A 14,211-nucleotide genomic window follows, 5' to 3' on the forward strand; every position below is an offset into this window, starting at 1 on the left:
TGTGTTGTGTGTGCAGTGTGTGATGTGTGTAGTGTATGTGATGTGTGTATTGTGCATGTAGTGCTGTGTGTTTCGTGTATGTTTTGTGTGTGTAGTGTGTATGTAATGTAGAGTGTGATGTGTGTAGTGTGTTTTGTGTGTGTGGTGTGTGTGTAGTTGGTGTGTTTTGTGTGTGTGATGTGTATAGTGTGCGTGTAGGGCATGGTGTGTGTGTAGTGCAGGTGTGGTATGTGTTCATAGTGTGTGTGGCGTGCATGTGGTATGCATGTGGTATGGGGGGTGTGTGTGTGTGTATGTGTGTGTGTGTAGACCATGAGGGGCATTCGCTTTGCTCCCTGGATAAAGGGATGGAGTCATCTAGATAATTTTCCATTCATGATCAGCCCCTTTTGGTTAAAATGTGCCTTGTTGGATACTTTTGGGGCTGCCAATATGTATCCTTCTCATTTACAACTATGATTGAGAGGAAATACTCTCCATGTTAAATATGCATTGGCCGCCTTCCTTTTTGCTTCTGAAGTGTATTTATTTACTGCAAGCAGTGTCTCTCCTATGTCAGATGTCCTCGTGGGCTGGGAACAGGCACTATCTCTTTAACACGGGCCCTGCAGATGGGAAGTGGAGTTGCCCAGGAAGTGGTCTGGAGAAGTGGGGAGAGGACAGCCCATGGGCCCCAGGCTTCGGGAGCTGGGAGGGTGCCACTCTTCATGTCTCAGGCAGTGGCTTGTTGCTGTCATACCCTGGGCTGAAGGTGGGAAGGCCTTGTGGTGACCGCAAGTCACAGTTCCGTGTGGGCCCTCAACGTGGCCTCACTTCACCTCTGGGGCTCAGCACCAGCGTGTGACTGACTGCTCCAGGCAGAGTCTGGCAGCTCAGGTGGGTGAGGCGGTGGTAGCGTCCTCCTTGGACGCTATGATGAGGAGCAGGGCTTCTCTAACATTGTCTGGCTTCAGGAGGAGCAGTTGGTTCGTGCTCATGTAGACTCTGCCTTCTGTGTGCGCGCTCCGACCCTTGGGGTCAGCCCAAGAGTCCTGTTTTGCAATAGACCTTCTGTTTGCTTCTCTTTGTGGTATGTTTATTTTTAGAATTCTTTGTCCTTCCCCACCCCGCCGACAAAAAAGAATTATTTAATTTGGTCACTTCCATCAAATACTCTGATTTTAGCTGTTAGAAGGCATGCTGGGAACGGTAATGATGTGAACAGAAAGACAACTGTGTGTTGGAAGGGCCAAAGAGGGAAGTGTCTCTGTTCAGAGCTGGAAGGGTTTATCTCCTCTTTGAAAGAGTTTGAGTGGTTTTAGCAAATGTTCCCTGCCACATGGGTTCCTCACCAAAGTCCTCTGTCTCTGTCTTGCCCAGGTGGACACCTGCCTAGGCGTGTGCCCTCCGGCCTCTGAAGCATGGCCAGCAGCGGCATGGCAGACAACGCCAACCACCTGCCCTTCTTTTTCGGCAACATCACCCGGGAGGAGGCAGAAGATTATCTGGTCCAGGGGGGCATGAGCGATGGGCTCTATTTGCTGCGCCAGAGCCGCAACTACCTGGGCGGCTTCGCCCTGTCGGTGGCGCACGGGAGGAAGGCACACCACTACACCATCGAGCGGGAGCTGAACGGCACCTACGCCATCGCCGGCGGAAGGACCCACGCCAGCCCCGCCGACCTCTGCCACTACCACTCCCAGGAGTCTGATGGCCTGGTCTGCCTCCTCAAGAAGCCCTTCAACCGGCCCCAAGGGGTGCAGCCCAAGACTGGGCCCTTTGAGGACTTGAAGGAGAACCTCATCAGGGAATACGTGAAGCAGACATGGAACCTGCAGGTGGGCCACAGCTGGTCCTGCTCCCTGGACCCAGGGGGCCCTGTGACCCCACACAGACTTCCTGGCTACATGCAACACCTATGCCTGTGTTCCCTGTGTGCCCAAATAACACAACCACCTCCTTAAGCATCAACTTTGGCCAAAAAGTGCCTCTCTCTAATACGAGCCTTTCCCCTTTCACAGCCACAGCTGAGAGGGCGGGCCCCTTTGTGCCAGCAGCCAGCAGTGTGGGTTTCTCCACCACAGGGAACCACCGTTACCCAGTGCATGGAGGGCCTTTTCAGAGAGGCATTGATAGGTGTTGATTGGTTTCTATTTATCTGACAAGGTCCTACTAGACACACTGATAGACACTTGATTTTATGGCTTCCTAATATCTCTTGCAGAACTTTCTGTGTCGACACTCATGAAGCTGCATCACCTGTTCTTTGGCTATCTGGTGTCACCTGCTACGCACCGTAATTTATTTAACTAGTACCTATTGATGGACACATTTGCTGTTTATGAATAAACGCTGCTAACAACATTGCTTTAGATCTATCGTATACTATGCTCTTATGCAACGTCTGCAGGATAAACTTTGAAAGGGTTGGGATTGCCACAGCAAAGGATATGTATGAGTTTTTTTTATGTTTTATTTTTTGAGACAGAGTCTTGCTCTGTCACCCAGGCTGGAGTGCAGTGGCATGATCTCAGCTCAGTGCAACCTCTGCCTCCCAAGTTCAAGCAATTCTCCTGCCTCAGCCTCTCAAGTAGCTGGGATTACAGGCATGTGCCACCACACCTGGCTAATTTTTGTATTTTTAGTGGAGATGGAGTTTCACCATGCTGGCCAGGCTGGTCTCGAACTCCTGACCTCAAGTGATCCACCCACCTTGGCCTCTCAAAATGCTGGGATTACAAGTGTGAGCCACCGTGCCCAGCCATATTCTTTTTATTTATACACTTGAAAGTACTTAAGTAATGTGTAAAGATCTTTCTGGTTTTATTTACTGAATGAATGAGTGAATAAGGTTTGATCCTGTTTTACCATGCCAGGACTCGAGACAGACTGGAAATGCCTTCTGCATCATTTTCATTTTTCCTCGGTATGGTTTACTCTGCTCTGCTCTCCACGTGGCAGGGTCAGGCTCTGGAGCAGGCCATCATCAGTCAGAAGCCTCAGCTGGAGAAGCTGATCGCCACCACAGCCCATGAAAAAATGCCTTGGTTCCACGGAAAAATCTCTCGGGAAGAGTCTGAGCAAATTGTCCTGATAGGATCAAAGACAAACGGAAAGTTCCTGTGAGTATTGTGCCTTCCCCCTCACCTCCTGCCACCAGGCCTGTGGGGACAATTGGGAATAATTCAGCTTCCCTGTGACTGGCCTCACATAACCCTGGGAAGGGGCCACACATTGTCGTTTGACAACATGCATGCTGGCCTGTCCTAAAGACATTTCTAACTAAAGCTATCACCTGTGACCCAGTGTTTATTTTGCCCAGTCTAACTCTAAAATGAACACTCTTTTTGGGCACCGAGGGACATAAAGTTTAAAGAAAATGTGATTCAGCCCCATATTCTCCTTTTAATGGCAAATTATAGGATGCATAGCAAATTCTGTGGTTATCCAACTGAAATTAAAATACTGCCGTTTTTTCACTCAAACTACCCCCTTGATCTCAGACTTTACTTCTATTTTTACATGAAACAAGATGCTAACACGAAAGATGTTAAGGAAAGTTTCCTGGGAGTAGCGTCCATGAGTGATGAGTGCAGGTTTGTGGGCTTCAGCCTTAGGCCCACAATCATTAGAGGGTCTGTCTGAATCCTGGGTTCGTTTGCCATCCTCAGTGGTTCAATGTAAATCTAAATTGTAGAAGGTTCTGAGATACAGGCCAACGTGGTCAGTCAGTTGTCCAGAGAAGGTAAAGAACTGTCTTTGGGAGGTGTCAACCTTGTTCCTTCATTGGTGTCTGGTCAAGGTGGCTCAGTGTGGTGGTTGTCTATGGGAGAAATGATCCCCTGGTCACCTCTCAGTGTCCTTGCAGAGATGCTCATCTTGGAAGCATAACCAGAACCAGCGATGCAGCCTCATGGTTTGGCAATTGGTGAATCCCCAGCTGACTTCGTAAACTTTTCCTAGATTTAGAAGTGTTTTCTCTGCAAGTCCATCTAGTCAAAGGAATCTCCTCAGACTTGACTGTCATACCTTGTATTTCAAAAATGATCTTAGCTGAGTGCAGTGGCATGCACCTGTAGTCCCACCTACTCCTGGCAGGAGGATCGCTTGATCCTCACTATGATCTCACTATGGTTTGAGGCTGGTTTGAGACCAGCCTGGACAACATAGTGACACCCTGTCTCAAAAAAAGGAAAAAAGAAGAGAAAAGAAATTGACCACAATACTATTAAAAAAAAAAAAAAGAAGGAAGAGTAGCCCAGGTTGCCACGCAGCGGTGCCTACAGCGATAGTTTTTACTGGGATGCAGCCCCACGCAGCAGCAGAACGCTGTGGGGAGGGAAGGCATTGCCCCTCACTGGAGGCACCTATGGCTGTTTTTGCTGAGGTTTGGCCTCTTACCATCTTCTCAGCAATAATTTCCAACATGAATGTCATGGAGCCATGCACGTAGCATCTTGGCGTGTGAAGTCAGCCCAAAATAGCATAGTCCACACGATGAGGTTGGCCAACTTCCTGCTGGTTAAGAAGCCTACTCATAGCCTCTTCAGCCACGAAGCCATTTCTTTATTCAGAGTTGTCTGTTCCCAAAAATAGTAGTTGCACCCTTCATGGCCATGACTTCTGCTCTCTCCTTCCTTTCTGGGGGATGTGTATAAACCCCATGCAGAAGGCTGGGAGGTAAAGCTCTTATTTGCCGAACACGCCTGGTTCTCTATCTGCCCTGTACAGACTGACATCTCATGTGTCCTCACAGCACATGCACCTGACACTGGGGCTTATGGTTTACGCAAGAGAGTCTCAAACTTGCTGTGCTTCCTATTCAGCTGGAGTCAGAGCTAACCAGGCATGGGCCTGTGGGAAAGGAGTCTGGGCTTCTGCATTTTCACCAAGCGCCCCCTCCTTAGTTGTCCTCTTCTCCTGGGTTCTTATTCTACCTTATATTGCAGTTTCCCAGTTATCACCCCATAATCGCCAACCTCCCAGGTAATAGCTTCCAAGGCTTTCTCCCTTGTGTTGTCCACAGCTCAGTCCCCCATCTTCCTGTGCTCCCTTCACACCTGCAGGGCTCACCTGTGGACTGGCGGTGCATAGCACCCCATGCCCAGGCCTGGCATCAGGCAGGGTATTAGTGAGAGGGAAGAGTAGAGCTAAACCTGGGCAGCAAGACCCAGCTTCAGAACCCATGTTCCCATGACGGTTGTAGAACCTTAGGCTAAGGGGAACTTTCCCCAGACTCTACTCCGCTGGTTCTGTGACTGTCTTGAGGATTCAATGAAAATGCTCACCATGTACACAGCACAGTACGTGTGGTCATCACCAGTGTAGCTTTTCTTCTCTCTTCAGTGCTCTTTCTCCATTATGAGCACCAGGAAAGTCTCCTTGTCAGGGTATCTTATGGTGTTTTTAACAGAGAAAATGTGAGGAAACATCCTGGAAGGCTTTACCACCTGGTAGCTTCACCTCGTGGCAACCTTTCATCTCCTACAGAACCTGGCTGGGGTTCTTAGCTATTGCCAAGTGTGTAAACCTTCTTTGTTGCAGTGTAGGGGGTGTGTTATCCTGTGAGTGTTTGAATATGGTTGTGTATGCTTGTGGAGAGCATGGAGAATTTGCCATTGTACTGAATACAGTCCAAATCTACCATGCTTCCAGCATGGGGCAGAGTGTGCATCCCTGAATGCAATGTCTCCCAAGTCCAGGTTGCATAGATTTTGGTCCATATTCTTTCATCTTTGGAAGTGTTTCTTTGTGTGTTTCTTTCATGGGAAATAGAGCTAAAAGCCTCCAGGGAACTCTTGTGAACCATTACCAGATTCTGTGGCTGCCCTCTCGGTGTGAGTGCGTCAGCTCCTGATCCACTGCGGGAGTCTGTCCTTTACTCCCCTGTGGGGTCAGGCCAACGTTGCAGGAAGTCCCAGACCTGGTTTTGAATCATCCAAATCTGCCCTACTTGCAGATAGTTTTATAAAATGTCCATTATTTGCAACGAATAGCCACAGCACAAGGTCTTTGGAGTCAGAACTGGATTCCAGTCACTGCTGGGTGTGCTCACTGAGCCAGTGGCTGTTTTTTCCCCACCATTCTTCTTGGGCCCTCCTTCAGATTCTCCTAAAGAATGTGTCCACGTCTACTTTCCAACCATCATGTCAGCTAATCCATCCATGGACCAGCGTTACTGGAGTCTGTAGTTGCTTGAAGCACTAAGTGCCAGGCACCATTCTGGACTTTGGGAAGGGAGAAGTCAATCAGCAAGCCCCTGCCCTCATGGGGCCTGCATTTCAGTGGGAGAAAGGACACTGAACAATGGGAAAGGACTGCATTTAAGTAAGGGTGTAGAGCATACTGGCGTCAGGATGCTGGGGCTTGTTTCTGCTGCGTGGAGAGGATGGGCCTTGCTGTGAGGGAGGCCATTGAGAAGAGGCCTGAAGGCAGCAAGGAAACATCCCTGTCCAGGGAATGGCAAATTCAAATGCCCTGTGGAAGGAGCATGCCTGGGGAGCAGGGCACCCACAGAAGCCAGTGTCACTGGCACAGAGTGAATGGAGAAGGGTGGAGTTGGGGGCCAGGTTGCAGAGCACTCACGGCACTGGGAGGACCCTGCTTTGGGCGAGTTGGGGGGCTGTCTTTAGGAAGCAAAGGTCCAGGGCCAGCTGATATTCGGTGGGTTCTGCCTGTCTACACCAGTTTGCTATAGGGAGGTGTGCTTGTTCATATACTTGCAAACCAAATGTGTTGATTTCTTCATTGTGATTTCAGGGCCTTCACTTTCTCATGCCTGAGCATCAGTCAGTTTGTCTCTGTTCTGATCTCCTGTTCACCCCATCCCCTGTGCTTTGACCTGGGTCCCATGCAGGCCTGTGGTCTGGCCCTTAGGAGGTGTGCAACGAATGCCTGTCACCTAAATCAATGAATTGTTTGGACCCATTCTCCATCTCCCTGCTCGTTTTTGCTTTCCACTTCCTGACATGTAGTAATACCACTGCAGTTCTGCATAGGGGCAGCTCCACACCTGTCAGTGTTGGGGAAGGAATGGGGATTCTTGCACCTCTTTCTACCTCCTCTTAAATCATTACTGATGGACAGATGCAGGGACACAGCAATAGATATAGAAATATAAAAACATAACACTGTGTACTCCATGGTTTGTAAGATTTGCTTTCTCTGGCTAGGAGGCAGTGTGGACTGTTAACAACATATCATTCGGATTGTCTGGCCTCAAATGTTGGCTCCACCTTATCACCAGCTATGGGACCTTGAGCAAGTTACTCAGTGGTCTGTTTCCTTCATTTCTTTGTCTGTAAAATAGCTTTATTGTCTGTAAAATAGCTTTAATGTCATCTCTGACTCTCAGAGTCTTTGAGGGTTATAGAGTATCATAAACTGAAGGCCCTCTGCCCTGTGGTTGGCACCGAATGAAGCAGCTTCATCCCCCTCCCCCTGCAGTGACCTGGACCACACTTGGATGCATCAGTAACATGCACTGAATGTCAGGTCCTCCATGCAAACTCTTCCGGTCCCTGCATCACAGGTGTACCATGACCTCTGCAGGTGAGTCATTCTTCTGCAGCTGAGAAAACCAGGCAGGTCTCCCTTATGTTCTTCTGCCTGCCGTAGGTGTGTTTACTTCCTCTCTGTGGCTGTGAATATATCGTGTGAGAGTCACTGGCCATAAAAGGATTCACACTAGGCTTTTGCTTTTATGAAGTGACAGACTTAAATAAAGAATCATTATTTTGGCTGGGCGCGGTGGCTCACGCCTGTAATCCCAGCACTTTGGGAGGCAGAGGCAGGTGATCACACGGTCAAGAGATCAAGACCATCCTGGCCAACATGGTAAAACCCTGTCTCTACTAACAGTACAAAAATTAGCTGGGCGTAGTGGTGCGTGCCTGTGGTCCCAGCTACTCGGGAGGCTGAGGCAGGAGAATCGCTTGAACCTGGGAGGCAGAGGTTGCAGTGAGCTGAGATCGCGCCACTGCACTCCAGCCTGGGCAACAGAGCGAGACTCCGTCTCAAAAAAATTATTATCGTTATTATTATTATTTCACAGAGGGGGTTGGAAGATTATTTTTGCATTGCAAGCCATACACTAATCAACAGGATTTTACTAGTTTGGTGGATAATATGGGTAAATAAAATCCCAGTGATTACTCTTCACGCTTTCATCATGAGTACCAATATGCCATCTCCACCATTCAGATGCCAGCATTTCAGCCTGAGAATCGCTTTACGTGGAAAGTGGCATTAGTAGGAATTGGACTGAAAGTTGAAAAAAACAAAAGATTTCCTGAAACGCACGCACCCTCCATGGCCATCGCAAAATGCCTTTGTTCAAACAGACCTTGAAAACACTGAGGGTAAGGCAGCATATTTTGGAGATCTAGATCAGATTATAAATCCTCGGTAATGCAGTTCAAAATGCAGATGATAGAAGCAGATTACGTCTGGGAGATGCTGTCCAACTCGGCTCCTAGTTTTCTCTCCTCAGGAACTATACGTGAAATCCACTTACAGTGACAGTACACCTGAGCTAGAGGGCATTTACCACTTAAGGGGGCGAAATTTCTTGGTTTTCAAAGAAGAACTCAGCTGTGGAGGAGCTTGTCCAAGGCCGGAAGGCAAAACCAGGTCCCTGATGTTGTCTGGGGCTAAGCAGAAACAGCAGCCGGCAACCAAATCCGTCTCCAGAGACGCCACAACCATGGGCCCCTCCCTATTCCCCATGCAAGGTGCAGCACCAGGGGGTGTCCGTGTGAAATCTCAGAACACACAGAGGTGTCCATCAGCTTTCTCCTCTCTTGTGTCCTGTCCACACAGCTCACCCACACCTTTCAGGAGTGACTCTGAGAAGGTAGTTACAGGGCCTTTGCACGTGTGCTTGAAGAATCACGAATATAGACAGAGGCTGTTTGTGGAGGGGCTGGGCAGTGTGGGCCAGTGGTTGTCCCTCACAGCCGCCTGTGGCGTTTCTGGAGGTGATGTTCATCACCTGGCCTTTGCCATAGCGGCCCTACCCTTGTCTGGGGTCTACCTGGCCAGAAACGAGCACTAGAGGGGGAGTCCTCCAGCCCACATTCGGTGGGTGAGGGTCAGAGTGCTGCCTCGTTGGTGACGTCAGGGACCAAGTCTAGGGAGAGGGGCTGAGTGGGGAGGGAGATCCTCTGCCCCCAGAGGCCTTGTATGACAGCACAGGTTGCTATTTGGAGAAGCTAGTCACAGCTGTCTGTGAAAAATGAATTTGTTAGAAAAAGGAAGCAAAGCTTACTTTCCAAAAATTATATATCCCTTCCCCAAAAGGGAGGATCCAGGATTGAGGGGGTCCGAAGCATACACAATTTGAAGACCCTCTTATTTTTGAAAAAATATAAAATTAGGCATACAATAGAGCATATTTTCTAGACTAAGAAAAAAATTCAATAAATTAGAATTTTTAAAGGCTGATAAATACAAGCATACAAAATTTAGAAAAGATAATGTAATATTTTACTTAATTGCCTGACACATCTCTATAACACCTTTTATTTCCTCCACGTCCTTGATTTCACTGTGTTTGACTGCATCTTAGTTCAACAATAATTTATTAATATATTTGTCTATATCTAGAAGAAGAGACTATTCACTTCTTCCTCTGGGTTCACACTTCATTATTAGTAATACCAGGTACATTTTTAGAATCCTTGTCAAATTTGGGAGGGGAGGTTAAAGTAGAACAGAGTGATCTTCCCTGGCTGTGACTAAAATATCTTTTACAATCTGTGCAAAACCTGCGGCCATGCAGTCCCACTGCTGGGCTCCGTGGTCTGGAGGAGGCTGTGATCCACTCCTCTCTGACCCTCATCCACTTGGTTCACACAGTGTGGTTTATTGCCATTGTGCACAGCCAATTCTCCCACACACGTTACTCTGCTACAATGTAATGGGATGTGTCCTTCATTTCATCTTGTAAATGATCTTAGGATGGAAATGCTCTAAAGAGTCCATGCTGGGCAAAATTTTAAAGATGGAAGTGTTGTTTTCTTTGTGTTTAGTATCCAGGTAAATATTTTATTGTTTTTGGCTAAGAGTCCTTGTAAATCTTACAAAGCCAAGAATAAGTTCAAGGTGACCTTTAAGACACATAAGTGACTGCTCTCCAAATAGCTCGGTTAATGTTAAAAATGAAAGGTAGTATTTCAGATCTGTGGATGGAGTCGTCCAACCAGTAAGTCACCAATTCCATTTTAACTACAGTTTCTACCTTCTGACTTTAGAAACATACTGTGTAAAAAAAAAAAAGTTAAAAAATAGTCATTCATTCAACAAAATAGACATGTTTTCAACCAGACATGCAGCAGGCATTGTGATGGGACTTGGATACTGTGAGGACTAAGTCAGACCTTAGTCCCTGCCCTCACCAGACTTTGACTGCAGGGGGAAGATGACAAATGCAAGCTGACGGGCTGCAAAGTCTGCAGTGCTTGGCAGTAGGTCCTCTCCACCACGACACTGTGCCTACCCAGCATGATCTTTATTTTGTTTTCATTTACTTGTTTATTGTCCCCACCCCCACTTGCTCTGGATGCACAAGGGCAGAGATTGGGCTGCTGCCTTCGCAAGTGCAACCCAGCACCTAGAACATCGTCTTGGTGGGAAAAATCTCTCTGGGTAAAAAGGAACAGTCTGGCTGCTAACTTGAACGGGGGCCACTACTTGGACAGGAGGAGGGACAGCATGGGTCATCAGGCCTGTCTCAGGTGCCCAGGCTGGACGATCATCTTGTGTGTCACTAACTGTAGGAACTGGGAAGTGGCCGTCAGAGCAAGTTGGGCTGACTCGATCTGGCAGAGCTTGACACCTCACCAGGCAGAGGCAACAAAAGAGCAGGGCTGCAAGAGATTCAGGGGGTAGCATGGGTGTGGAGGCCAGGGCAGGCCTGGATGCCTGCGGGAGGAGGAGGGAAGTGAAGCAGTGGATGCCGAGTGGGCGTGCAGGAGCCCGGGCATCTCCAGAGCCCTAGTCCGAGCCCCAGGAGGCAGCATCATGTCATGGTCACGGTCACGTGGTGCCCTGAGACCTTTCTGGTTCCCTGAGATTCTATGGATGGTGGCAAAGTTTTCCTGGATGGAGGCAGACTGGCCAGGTGGTGGAGGGAGTGGCACATGGCTGCCCCAAGCCACACCATGGGGTGTTGAGAGAGACCCTGACTGCTCAGCCGCCCCGAGTGTGCAGCATGAAGCAGGGCAGCTGCTCTGAGGGCTCACAGCAGGAGAGGCACCTGGAGAGCAGGGCTGCGATCAGGCCCAGTAGTTTGCATCTGTCTGGAGAGAAACTGAGTCGGAGAGGAAGCCCAGGAGGTTGTGAGCCTCAGCGATCTGAGAGGCGCACATGTTGAAGAGTGAGTGAGGAGGATGGGAAGCCTACAGGCTTGGTGGGTCCTAAAGTTGCAAGAACATCACTGTCCCCTGCAGCTAAGTGGGCCTGATGTACTCCACTCAGGCCACAGTTGCTGTACATGATCTCTTGGGACCCTAGAAGTGCTCCTTTCCATGATAGCTCTTTAATACATTAGTTAAAACAATCCCCAGGAAGCCCTTGTTCCAAGCGTGCAGGACAGGATAAAAAGATAGCACAGAAAGCCCTCAGAGCACAGACCAGCTGCGAGTGCAGTTTGCCCTCAGAGGCCTTGGTAGCCACCCCTTCCCAGCCCCCATGCCACCATCGAATCCCTGTGTGGCTTATTATGTGCTCTGCAGCTGAAAGTCATGTGGCCTCCTGACCTTCTTTCCCCTGTCCCTTTTGAGAAGAAATAAACAGTGTAATCTTTGAGTCATCCCTTTTGTACTAGCCAAGTTCCAGGTGCAGTAAGACACACTCGTTATCTCCACCTCTCTTCTCCCTTTCCTTTCCCTAATGCCTGCACACACTCATTCCCTCACTTCTACCCCCTCCACCCCGCCATCTCTCTCTCTCACACACACACACACTCCCCCACACACTTGAGAACCGCAGCTGCGTATCATCTCCTGTGGACCTGTGCACAACCTGTGGAGCCCAACTTAAAGTACTGCATCCATTTCCCATGCTTTATCCTAATTCAGGTTTGTTTCCTGGTCATATAGAATACTGAGGTGTATGTCCTTAGGAACTGTCTCAATTTCTCAGAGAAATGGGATATACGTGAATAAATTTTTTATGACTCCCTTATACTGAGTCCCACTTGCACTGCAAAGGATTAATAACACCTGTTTCCAAAGCAAGGCGTCACCTGCCATGCAAGCCACATGCTGGGGTGGGGAGGTGAAGGGTATGGGCATTGGTGAGAGGTGTTGTTCTGATGTTCAAGGTGACAAGTATGTTATCTGGTGTCCCCAAGCTGGGTCCCACCCAGGGCCTGCTCCTGGATGAGGGCTGTATGGCTCTGATTTGCACACCCCTGATTCTGGTGGACACAACCCTTTTTCTTAGAGAGCCAGAATCACTGCATCTTCTAGTCCTCAACTGCATAAAAAAATGGGGTACAAACTTCTCTGGACTATCTATTCTTATTGTTCATTGGTTTATCCTGCAGGGTCACCCATGGAGCCCGTAATCAAATGAGCTAGTGAGTGAGTGTGTGTGTGTGTGTGTGTGTGTGTGTGTGTGTGTGTGTGAGAGAGAGAGAGAGAGAACCATCTGGAGGGCCGGCAAAAGCACAGATTTCTGCCTCCCATCCCCTGAGTTTTTAATTCACAGGTCTGCATAAGGACTCAGCCATTTGCATTCCTACCTACCAAGTTCTCAAATGATGCTGATGCTGCTGGTCTGGGGATATGGTGTGAGCCTGTTTGAGATACCTGTTACCTACCTGGGCTAGGTTAACAACTATGATCATTTGAGATTTTCATAGTTCATTGGAGGGTCTATAACTACATTTGCAGTAGCAATTCCTGCAAAATGCCCAAATACTGTATTATTGGACTGGTTCTGATAAAGTTAACTTTGAAAATGCCTCTATTTGTAGAAACTTTTATGTTTTTTAGAAAATTTCTAGCAATTCTATTTGTTTGTTTGTTTGTTTGTTTGTTTTCCAAATATTTCTGGAGTATTTTTAGAGTATTTGATTTGTTGCTAATTTCCATAGTTCCATTTTTTATTTTGTTAAACATTTCATAGTTTATATTCTATATCTGATTATTCTACTACTGAAGGTTTTGGAGGATGTAAATCTCTATCTCTTCCTCTCTCTTTCCCTCCCTACCCCTTTTCTCATGACTCATGCTTCCTGATGTTTCCAGTGATCTTTCTGAGCTTGTGCCTGGTTAATATTCATCTGTGGGAATCTTGAGTATCCAATGCCGGGAACGCTTTCCTCCAGAGTTGAGGGGCATTTCCTCTTCACAGGCCCTTGCTTTAAGGTGGGAATCCCACATCCAGGTGCTCACTGTGCTGCTGGCCTGAGATTCTGTCCCTGTCCACTGCCGTGCTGAGATTAGCATTGGCCCTTTGGCCAAACCCACTTTACTTGCTCTTATTTGCCACTTACTTTTGGCTGTTCAAGTTTCAGCTCACTTTTTGTCCTATACTTCAATTTCAAAAGTGAATTTGCGGCTTAGGAAAAACCTTCTCCTTGTTCATTGATGAATGAGACTGTGTTTGGCTGCCATGAGCCTCCTTTGCCACAACAAAAATTCTGTTCCAACAGTGCTCTCATACGCTGCCATAATTGATCAAAGTATGACATTTTATTTGATACATGTGGTTTTGCAGACCTAGGTCATCATAAAGAGTCATGACCTGTCTGAAGTTAAAAGTTCAAAGAGAGTTGTGCTCTGATGTCAATATCACTTCATTGATGCTGATTAAAGTCTCCTTTGAGAGAAAAAGGAGAAAAAAAAAAACGGCAGGGGAAAATGAGAACACCTAGTGGGCTGGAATGTGCCTGGTTTTTCTGTTCTGTCTACGGCAGATACAGGCAGTATCCCAGTAGCCCTGGGGAGGCCGCCTTGAGTGTCTCACTACTTCTTGGATCCTCACTTTCCCCTTGGTGCCCGGGCATCACCTCTGTATATTCTCTGTCCCCCCAGGAGGGTGCAGGAGAGTAGAGGAGTCCGGCCGTTCCAGGCCATGCTCCAGCAGAGTCACCATGCCTCACCTTTGCATAGTGTTCTAATGTCTGTGAGGCACAAGGCCTGCTCACCCCAGAGGCCAGCTCTGCCCACCCTGGGAAAGTAGCCATGCTGCAGGTCAAGGACTGTCTGAAAACCAGTTAGG

At 48.1% G+C, this 14,211-nt stretch overlaps 1 protein-coding gene across 4 annotated transcripts in view; it reads left to right on the forward strand.

Annotated features, from left to right (window-relative positions):
* SYK (spleen associated tyrosine kinase) overlaps positions 1 to 14,211 on the forward strand; it is a 95,124-nt gene that overhangs the window by 40,080 nt on the left and 40,833 nt on the right. For all 4 annotated transcript variants that reach the window (XM_023195263.3, XM_023195267.3, XM_023195265.2 and 1 more), the window contains exons 2-3: positions 1,360 to 1,817; positions 2,941 to 3,101. In XM_023195263.3, coding sequence (XP_023051031.1) covers positions 1,401 to 1,817; positions 2,941 to 3,101 — 578 coding nt within the window. In that variant the 5' untranslated portion in view covers positions 1,360 to 1,400. The remainder of the gene's footprint in view (positions 1 to 1,359; positions 1,818 to 2,940; positions 3,102 to 14,211) is intronic.

The sequence above is a fragment of the Piliocolobus tephrosceles genome, chromosome 14 (genome assembly GCF_002776525.5).
Source record: "Piliocolobus tephrosceles isolate RC106 chromosome 14, ASM277652v3, whole genome shotgun sequence".
Taxonomy (NCBI): Eukaryota; Metazoa; Chordata; class Mammalia; order Primates; family Cercopithecidae; genus Piliocolobus; species Piliocolobus tephrosceles.